The sequence below is a fragment of the Vigna radiata genome, unplaced genomic scaffold (genome assembly GCF_000741045.1).
Source record: "Vigna radiata var. radiata cultivar VC1973A unplaced genomic scaffold, Vradiata_ver6 scaffold_251, whole genome shotgun sequence".
NCBI lineage: Eukaryota > Viridiplantae > Streptophyta > Magnoliopsida > Fabales > Fabaceae > Vigna > Vigna radiata.
In genome coordinates, this window is record NW_014543556.1 from 356,556 (window position 1) to 367,424 (window position 10,869).

Consider the following 10,869-nt stretch of genomic DNA (forward strand, 5'->3'; position numbering starts at 1 on the left):
AGGACTCAAGCAAAACGCAGCTAGCATAGAAAAAGACTCAAACAGAACCTAAATCAAAATCAAATGAATGGAACAGATGGAAAACATATTCAAAGACATTGTAGAATTTGTTGACAGTACAGAAATAGAAGAATGACACTTATCTCACAGTGTAGCTTGAACCTTGCTCTGAATACCACTTGATACATCCAGCCTAGATGCATAGCTTCAGATCCGTGAGATTGGAGACTTGGAAGAGCAAAGTTGCAGCCAAAACTGAATGAAACAGTACCGATAGCAATTGTTCCAGTTGCAGATCTCAAATTGGTAGCAGAGGAGGTTTCTTTGACGATAGTGTTGGTAATGGCAGCGGAGGAAGGTGATATGCAGAGGTTAATTAGAGTGGAGGATAGGCTTAGAGTAATGGTTACAACTCAGAAGGCCTTCCACACAAGTAAGGAAGTTGCAAGGGAGAAAACAAGCCATGGAGAGACTTTTGGAAACAAGAAATGGCTAAACATTTCAGCAGAATTTCTGTATATTATCCAAAAGTAAATACATGGGCAACCAAGATGAGTTATATAGACTCCTCAACCTTTAGCTTGGTGATGAAAACGTGTTCAACCAATATGAATCACGTTTCCTAACTCTAAGACATGTGCTAAATGTGCTAGCTTCTAGAATCTATATGGAGTACACGTTTATTTCAATTTCTAAAATAAGAAAGTTCCCGGTGCACCCCTTATCAAGCTAATCTCACCCTTGCATGTGCATAAAGGTCTCTTTTACCCCTCTCCATGTTTTTGGGTTGTTCTTTATTTGGTGGGCTTGGGCCCCGCGTATCAGTGTGCATGGTAAATTTGGAGTGATGATGATGATGGATGACGTGAAAGTGGGTGAAAATGGGAAAGAGAAGAAGAGTTAAGTGTGATGCAGAAAAGAGATTCTCTTCGGTCGTGTGATGTGGGAAGGTGATGGTTTGGTAGTGATGACTCTTTCAATCGTGTGATGCGGGAAGATGATGGTTTAGTAGTGATGAGTCTTCAACTGTGTGATGCGAGAAGAGGATGGTTTAATAGTATGGACTCTTTGGTCGTGTGATGCGGGAAGAGGATGGTTTGGTAGTGATGATTCTTCGGCCATGTGATATAGGAAGAGGATGTTGGGTAATTCGTAATAATCTGGTTATGATGATTAGGTGGTGTGTAGTGTAGAAGGAAGGACATTGATTCATGGGTGATGTTGTTGTGATGTTATATGTTTATGATTAGGTTATTATTGAGTTAAGATTATTATTGTATATTGTGTGATATGATAATTCTGGTTGCTCACTCTGAAAGTTGTGGTTGTGGTTTTCACCTATGATGATCGTACTTGTACGAGAGTAGATGATTTGCAGACGATCGCATCTGAGTAGCTGACAAGAGTTGAAATGTTATGTGCGGGGATTTATTATTTATTTTCTATTACTTAAAATTTTTCGATTTGGTATTTTTATGTATAAGTGATATTCTAATATTTTTAAACCATGTTTATAGTTAAGATTTGATTTCTTATTTGAATTGAGTGTATTATAAAAAGGTTTTGAAAAAATAATGCAGTATTAAGGATATAATAAAACAGTCAATAATAAGAAATGGGAAGAGGGGTAGTACCAATGCTACGAGCTTGTGTTTGTGAACCAGGACAACAACTATAAAATTAAAATTGGAAGCTTTGGTGAAGGAAGAGAATATATAAAGCTTACAATATATTGCGGTAGTTGTTTTATAGACGATAACCTAGGATAAAAAAAGTGAATGAGAAAAACAAAAAAATAATTACTTGTGTGACACTAAAGCAATGGTACTAGTTGATTGGTGTCTCAAACACCATTTGATAAAGTTTTCAAATGTTGGAGATGGATCAATTGAAAATATAAGAGCAATATGCAATTCAATAGTTGAAATGAATAATTAACCTGGCGTATATTCTAAATACTATCAATATGGTTAGAAATGATAATAAAATATATTTTGGAGATTAATCTTGTGTTGAAAGATATATTTTTTTCCAAGAGGTAAAAAGAAATCCTTTGAAAACAATGAATCTATCAGGCGAACACAATTTTAGAAAAACTCTAAATCACCATGTTAAATTATAGTTAAAAGATAAAAGATGAGATGAAATAATGTGTGTGAGTGTGAGATAACAAATATACTTCTTTTATATAATAAAACAAATAAATACAATAAATAGAAAACATATTGTATACCCTAATGATAAAGATATGATTATATAGGATGAACACATATACCTCTTTTATATTATAAAACAAATCAATACAATAAATAGAAAACATATTATATACTCTAATAATAAAGATACCATTATATAGGATGAACACGTATACCTCTTTTATATTATAAGACAAATCAATACAATAAATAGAAAACATATTATATACTCTAATAATAAAGATATGATTATATAAGATGGACTACCTATTTCGATAATTATAACAAAAATATAAATGCAATTATTAAATAAAAATAAAAGTATTGTATATTATCTTGTTTATATTAAATAATGACTATATTATTTAATTTAACTATGTATTTAAAAATATAATTATTTTAGTAAAAAATATTCTTAATCATTTTAATTATACTAATTACTCTTCTATATTTTTAATATTAAATTAACTTTGTTAATAAGAAGAACTTAACAAAATATCAAAGAATGTTAAACATTTAAAATTGACAACTATTTCATACTTAAAAAAAACACATTCATACCTTTATTACATACACATATTTGGCACTGTTTTCTTTTTTGTTTTAGGATTTATTTTGCTTTTAATTAATTTATATATAGTTTTATTGATATAAAACTCACGCCTTTTATTTTAAATTGGAAATGATTTTATAAAATATTTATTTATGTTAAGATATTCTATAGATTTATTTTATTTCCTACACATTATAGATTTATATGTTAACCAACTGCAGCAATTATATTTAATTTACTTAATTACTTTTATTTTCCTTTTCTCATTATAAATATACGTTAGTCAACACTTTTGTTTTGAATTGTTTTTACTTTATTAATAATTCAATTTATCAATTTAAATAAAAAAATATAATATTTAAAATTTAAATTGCTAGAGAAATTAATTTTGTCTATAATAAAATATTTCTTACAATATAGTGTGACTGTTCAAAGATGTTCTTTCTTCAACCTTCAAAAGGAAGAATTCAAAGATTTCATTCTATCTTAGTTTTATAAAATATTCTAGTTTAACTTATTCTCACCACAAAATTGAGAAATTTCATCACAAGTTTTTTAAACTTAATTAATGACCTAGTAAGATGAAAGGAGTCTATGACTATGATTTATTATTATAAAATATATATTTATTTTTTACCAAACGAAATTTTAAATCTTTATTAATATTAAAAATGAATCATGAATTGAGTTACCTCGACCCAATTCTGCTCCCTAATAAATATTCCTGGTTCCTTAACCTCACCTAATCCAAGATTTTTGAGTGTGGGAGACCGTCTTGCTTGTTACCGCCAAAACTGCAAGTTTCATGCCCTAGTTCAAAAATTCTCCCGCGTTCTTTGTTGCATCCTTTTTAACACAACCAATTGATTAGTCTCTCTCCCTCTTTCATCACTCTCTTTGGTTTCATCTGATCTGAACTGAGGGTAGCAACAAATGGCGGGGAAGCAATCCAAAGTCCGAAAGCCAGAGGTGTTTGGGAAAGGAAAGGTCACGCCTAATCAGATTGCTTTCATCGTTGACAGATACCTATGCGACAACAACTTCTCCATCACTCGCTCTTCCTTCAGAACCGAAGCTTCTTCCCTCATCGCCAATTCACCCATCCACGAGGTATCCCTGCACCCTATTTTGCTTTAATGCAAGTTTTTGCATCTTCTTCCCCCCTTTTGTTTTTACTCGCTTTTATTCAGATTTGACCATCTGGAACTTCGATTTTATTCTTAAAGTAGGGTTTTTATTTTTTAATTCTTGCTTTATATTTTTTCCAACCCTTTTGTTTATGGAAGTTCTTATGAAGATTTAGGCATCTGGGGGTCGTAATTTTTTAAAATTGATTCTTCAATTTTTAATATTTCTCCGGTTAGCTATGTATTTGTTCAAGTGGGTATTTAAGGTGTTGACGGAAGATTTGGGGTTTTAGGCTCCAAAGTCTTTGTTGACTTTGGGGGAGATGCTGGATGAGTATATCTGCCTGAAGGAGCAGAAAGTGATGTTGGATCAGGAGCGGGTTGTTGTAGAGCAAGAGAAGAAACGGGTTCAGATGTTGTTGCAAGGCATGCAGAATGTAATGACTGCTTACAATGCTAGTGGAAACCTCTCTGCTGCAGTGCCTGCTGCAAAATCTACCGTTGCAGCTATTACTCAACCCACATATACTCTCAAATCTCAACCAGGTAAAATCTTTTCCCCTGCCTTAGCTGTTTTTCTTAATATATGAACACGCATTTGATAATTTTTCTTTTTGGAGAAATAAATAAGTTCTCTGATGCAGGAATTCCCTACTTGATTGACTAATCAATACTCAAATCATATTTTAAGAATTAGCAAAATAAAGGCAACTAATTGCAATTATCATAATATGTATAAGCTAGGAATGAGGATACTCTCTTATATGTTGCTTAGTAACACTTATTAACAGCCTTAGGTTTTGGATCTGAGTGTAATTGAATAAAACCTTTTAAGCACCAAGTTACAATTGAGTCGAAATCTTAAATAGAGTAGAAATAAAATTCACAAATCTATTATCTTAAAATTTTGTATTGAAGATGATGTCAATCACGTAGTATAATTCATGTTTCATTGATGTTGTGTCTTTTCTGTGAATCACTTAATGATAGTTAGTTTACCTTTGCATGGTAAAGCATTGTTCTCCATTTTCTACTGTCTCATTCTCCACCAGTTCAACTACAAAGGCCCTTTTAGGCTACGTTAGTGACTTATTGACCTTGCCACTGCTTTTATATTAGGAATCCACACTTCTGCACAAAGCAAATCGAACACCCTGCCACTGCCTCAATCTAGCAATTCTAATGCTGGGAGTGGAAACATCTCAACACAAACACTGACTGTATCTGACAGAAAGAGAAAGGATACTAAAGCTGTGGATGATCCATTGACTGCTAAAAAACCTCGTGGAAGATCATCCAATAGGAAAGTTGTTGTCCAAGGTATGGTTATCTCATAACTTTAGCATGTGTTAATTATTGGCTATTCTAAAGAAATCATCATACGCATTGTGCTGTATCTCTGTTCACAGGTCAAACTACTCTGCAACAATCTGGTAATGCTGTCAATACAATGGTAGCTCAGCCTTCTGCCGTTCAATCTTCACCCGAGAACTGCATACCCAGGGAGTCACAAGTCCAGGGATCCAATGTTGCTAAATGTTTATTCAACCAGTCTACAACTTCTGTTCCAAGTAATTCACCAGTTCCAAAGACACCTCCTAGAACAAAATCTTCTCACGGTGATACACATATATCTCCTGCGGAGATTTCTTCAATAGCGGTTACACCCAGTCGGTGCACAGTGATTTCAACAAAGAGAGTTATGGTCAGCCCTGCAAAACAGATGGCTTACATAGAGATGAGTCGTTGTATTTCTCCTGTCAAGGCAAATTCAGAGAAGATAAATAAGAGGGATCATGTTAGAAGCAGGTTGAACTTTGATGCTGCTGATGTGCCTGGGAGCTCGTACAATCCATTGTCCAATGAGATTTCTACATCCGAGTCTGAAAAGGAACTGGACATATTTGACATTGATTTTCCTAATTTTGATGCCTTAGGGATGGACTTCTCCTTCACAGAAATGTTAAATGATCTAGATTTTTCTTGTGAAGGCATAGATTTTTCTAGCCATCCAACACCAAGTCCTTCAATGGATAATGCTTCAGGGTATTTTTTTTTTTTTTTTATTGCTGAGGGTCTTATTTTGTTATCATCCCAACTCTCCTATCTGATGTACTATTGTTTAACAGGTCATCTCATGAATGCAATGATAATCATGCTACACCTGAGTTTTCAGCTGTGGCTGAAGTACTATGTGAGAAAGACATGAAAATACTGGGTAAAAAGACTGACTCTCAGTTTTATAAGTCAAATAGATCATAATTAACTGAAAAGCTTTCATATTGCAGGCCCTGATGGTTTGTCTGCAATGAAATCTGTCACAAAAAGCATAACAGTTATAAGCCCCGGTAAATTTTCTTTTCAATCTTTTCATTTTTACTGAAGTTTTCCAATCATATAAATTTTCTTTACTGATAAGTATGAACATGTTTCGTGATATGTCCAGAGAAAAATCACCAGCAGTCTGTGGATAAGGAAAATTGTACATAAAAAGTGACTTTGGAGAATGACTCAGCCTGACTTGTTGATGCGAGCTCACTGCAGATGTTTATATCTATTGTTCAAAGAATTGTTCGCTGACGTTGCACTTAGTTTATGATGATAACCCGTTATTCATTTATACCTTTCAAGCTTAGCCTATTTGGTCAAGCTTAAAAAGTTATTGTAGATAGCTTCCTCCTTTGTTTTGGTTTATTACAAGGATTAGTCTTATTGTGGTTTACGTTTAAATCTCAATTTTGGTCATCAGCCTTGTATTGAAGTCCAAGTCATTTAAGCAATTTCTGGTTCTCTGTATTGACAGTTCAACTTTCATGTAAAAGAGAGAAGGGGAAGACCAGTTATGCTGGGATTTGAGTTTATTAGGAATCTTAAAATTTATTACCATGATCGTACTCCTTTTGTACTTAACTGTTGCGGAAAAACAAGATATTAATTGATGAACTTATTCATTAGTTCTGTTTAGTCTAAACTATTTAAGTGATGTTTCTTCTACCTTTATCATTCAGTACTTGTTTTAATTTAGTAGTGGTAATACATTGGTGCATTTATGTCAAGTTTCATCCACTCTGTCATAACTGATACGCTAGTCTAATTTTATGTAACTTGGCTTGCAGCTTAATAAAGTTCCCATTGTTTTGGTCGTGTTACATATACCCAGTTCATCTGAAGTTCTTATTGAGAGCATTATATAAAAGTTTTTTCTAGGATGCAAAATTTATCATATCGAAACATTTTATGTGGTTGTATCAGTATACACAGGAGGTTTGAAATTAACTGACATGATTGCTTCTCTTGCCACAAACAAGACCAGAATGGACAAAATTATATTCAATTTGAAACATGTCAAATATAAGTAGTTTTTGTTCTAAATAGTCTGAAGATTGTCGGCATTACTTTTTTCTTTGCATGAAAGAATGAAGGGAAAGGGGGATAAAAGGAGTCTTCCTTTAAAACCACATGACTGTATTGCTTTAAAAGCTCTGATTTGGGATAATCTTCATACACAAAGTCCACTCTTTTGCATTAACATATCATTTAAGCCAAGTACTTTTCCACCTTCTCTACCTCTTCTACGCTCCCAATGTATAGTGGCACACGTTGATGAATCTGTACATAAAAGATAAAAGTAAGACTATGCAATATAACACTCACCACTTTGAAAGCGTTTAGAGACATTCAAAGTCCATTTGTACTTACCTCCACCGGTTGAATGTCCAGTATTCTCTGATGGCCATCTGAACCTTTCCCACCAGCCTGTTCTACAATGAAGCTCATGGGAGCACATTCATATAGAAGCCTGAGCTTCCCATTTTTGCTTTTTTTATCTCTGGGGTACCCATAAATGCCACCATATAGTAGTGTCCTGTGGAAGTCTCCTACCAGGCTACCAATGTACCTTGCAGAATAAGGCTTCCCACTAGGACCAGGGTCCTTGAGATCATCAATATATTTCTTTAACTTATCATCCCACAACTGATAATTTCCTTCATTGAAAGCATAAATTTTGCCTGCTCTAGGTATCTGGAGGTTTTCCTGAGTCAAAACGAATTCTCCATACATAGGGTCCAGTGTAAACGCAAACACTCCTTTTCCAAGTGTGAGAACAAAGATGATTGAGCTAGAATACATGCAGTAACCAGCAGCAAGAAGGTTGCTTCCAGGTTGGCACACATTCACAACACACCTTTGTTCTGTTGTGCCAAGCTGCAAATTAGCAATATGCATAACGTTAAGTGACGAATTTCATTAAAAATCCGTTTTTTGCAAAATGGATATTTTTTTATTCTTCATTTTGATGATAAAGTATAATGCAGGAGGGAGGACGGTTGTTCCATGTTCAATGTATATTTTCCAAGTCTCAATTAGAATCATTAGCAGGGAATTGAATCCAAAATCTTTACTGTAACATGTTTGATGTCACTTATTAGCCAACCTTTTGATAGTTTTTTCAGTAATCTAATTAAATTATCTCAGCATCTTATAGAGATTCAACTGAAAATTAGAAGACTGGTAATTTGCTTTCTATGCAAATTAATATGTTCTCCACTCGTTTCACTGCCACTTTTTTTTCTTTAGCCTTGTTAGGCGACAATATTAAGATAATGAATACTCACTGTGGGGTCATCACCAATGTCAGCAAGACATTCATCATTGGGGCTGTATATTCCAAAAATGGACCCAGTTGACACTGCAGCATCAATATTGGATGATCCATCAAGTGGGTCAAACACTACAATGTAGTTGCCAGAATAACTCTCTTCAACTGCCACTGGCACATCCTCTTCTTCTGATGCTATTATTCCTGTCCTCCCACTTGACCTCAAGCAGTTTGAGAAAACCTGAAATGCAAAAAAATCCCTTGATTGTTAAGCATAGCTACCTAAATAAAACCTTCACATTCAAGGGCCAAAAAGTTTTCTTGCCAATATTGGCAAACAATCCCTTGTACTCTAGTCCTCTAGGATATATATTTTCACAATATTAACTTGGCCAAAATCAAAGGCACTGAATTGAACCAACTGGGATACATAAATCTAGAAAGAAAAACCAAAGGAATATTGAAATTGCAACACTGACCTCATTTGAAACAACATCAAGCTTTTTCTGGTCTTCCCCTTGAACATTCACAGCTCCTTGAACCCCGGTAAGGTTGGAAATGTTAGCTCTTTGCACCAAAGAAGCAATTTGCTTGCATGCCATGGAAATACTAGACAGCACAATAGTGAGTTCTGCATCAATCACTCCAGCTTGCTCTTGCTTCAGCAACCAGTTAGTGAGTGTTTGAAGCTCGTATCCACTTCTTCTCTTGGTTTCTGTGGTTGCTTCCCCCACAGCCATGCACCTCACTCCAGACCTACCCACATGCCTTCTCCTGCTACTTGAACTTGATAGCACTGATTTGGTATCAAAGACACCAAGTTGGAAGGGGCACAGACGTGAGGGGGAGCAAGGCTTTGAGAAAATCAACTGGGAGGATGCTGTTGCTGCTGCCATTGCAACCATGGTTGATGCAAAGTTTTCTTTTTTTTGGTTGTTTATTTTAGCTCTATGTTGTTAGTGGTGGTGACATGGATTGTGTTCTAAGGCACTGATGAGAGGAAGATATTGTGAGGCAGGGAATGATTTGTGATACTACTGGTCCCACTTATCTTCTTCATATACTCTTCCTTTTTGTGATTGTGATCACTTCCTCATACCAATTGTAGACCAGGGACACTTATATTTTTGTTGCTCCTGTGGCCTAAACCAAATCAAATGGCGGATTTCGCAGCTTAGATTGAAAGGGTAGCCAGGTCAATATTTTTCTAGAATAATTTATAATATTTTGTAATATATTATTTATTAAAAATAACGTATTTTTTATTTATTTATTCGAATAGTAACATGGTGTCAGTTGCAATAGTGAAATGGGGCTTGTTGTTTTACAAATAAAATTGATAGCATGTGTAAACAAAACTTTTCCAACTTCAAATATGCTGAAATAATATCTTTAGATCATTTACCATATTTTGTTATGCTTTGAAGTTTGTAATTTCGTCCTAATTTTGTCTTATAATACATTTTAAAAGATTAAAAAAGAAAAATATATTTAAATATTTTTAACTTTTAATTGATGCAAGATTATTATATATTAGAATAATTTTTTTTTTATTTCTTTCATTTCCTGTTTGAATTCCTAAATTAATTCTCTTGTCAGCATTTAATATGGATAAATTGCTATAGATTTTAATGACTTAGATAATAATTTATTTTATGTTTTTTATTCATAAAATTTTTAATTTTGATATATTTATTTAATGTGATGATAATCTTATATTTATTTAGTTTATTTCTCAATTTTATTATTAATTAATGGTAGATTAATGATTCTAGAACAAAGATGTGAAATATTAAAAAAAAAATTATTATTAGAATATTTGTATATATTTATTTTTTTAAAAAATTTGTTTACATAGACTATGTTACATCCCAAAATATCATATACACATACAATATAATAAGATTCAACTATTATAATATGTGAAAGCAGTTGAGAGATAGAGATAACCGTATTTAAATATTTATACAGTCATCCAAAATATAAAGAAAAAATGAAAAAAAAAATAAAACCTGAGTACAAGTTTCTAAAGTTCTCCCAAAATACAAGTTTACTAAACTTTAAAGAGACCTAAAAAGTGTTTCCAAAATACCAATCATGGTAAAATAAAACTAAAAGTTTTCAAAATAACAAGCTAATCAAGTAAGAGCTAAACGAAATCCTAAATACTAGGTGTTGGATCTTCCTCAACTTCCAAAGCTTGCTCCAATTGATACATCAAGTATTGATTTAGTGATATAGATCCGTGAGACTAAAGAGGAGAAGAAGCATGGCAGCGGTTGCAATCCAATGGAACAGTGCCAGCAAGGGACTTCCATTCCAGATCTGGTTGTTCTGCAGAGTTGGAATTGGATGCAGAAATGGAAGTGGTTGGCAGCGGAGTGAGTTTGTAGT

At 33.6% G+C, this 10,869-nt stretch overlaps 2 protein-coding genes across 2 annotated transcripts; one reads left to right on the top strand and one right to left on the bottom strand.

Annotated features, from left to right (window-relative positions):
• Positions 1-3,516: 3,516 nt before the first annotated feature.
• Positions 3,517-6,761, top strand: LOC106754508. Its single transcript, XM_014636524.2, has 7 exons — positions 3,517-3,858; positions 4,169-4,421; positions 4,995-5,195; positions 5,285-5,921; positions 6,005-6,093; positions 6,164-6,223; positions 6,322-6,761. Exons 1-7 carry the CDS (start codon positions 3,682-3,684, stop codon positions 6,363-6,365), a joined length of 1,461 nt encoding a protein of 486 aa, XP_014492010.1. The 5' UTR covers positions 3,517-3,681; the 3' UTR covers positions 6,366-6,761.
• Positions 6,762-7,181: 420 nt separating this feature from the next.
• On the bottom strand, positions 7,182-9,540 carry LOC106754509 (fructose-1,6-bisphosphatase, chloroplastic). The gene is made up of 4 exons (XM_014636527.2): positions 8,955-9,540; positions 8,492-8,716; positions 7,575-8,081; positions 7,182-7,484 (listed from the first exon to the last, which is right to left on the bottom strand). The coding sequence occupies exons 1-4, from the start codon at positions 9,378-9,380 to the stop codon at positions 7,413-7,415; spliced, it is 1,230 nt and encodes a 409-aa protein (XP_014492013.1). The 5' UTR covers positions 9,381-9,540; the 3' UTR covers positions 7,182-7,412.
• Positions 9,541-10,869: the final 1,329 nt, after the last annotated feature.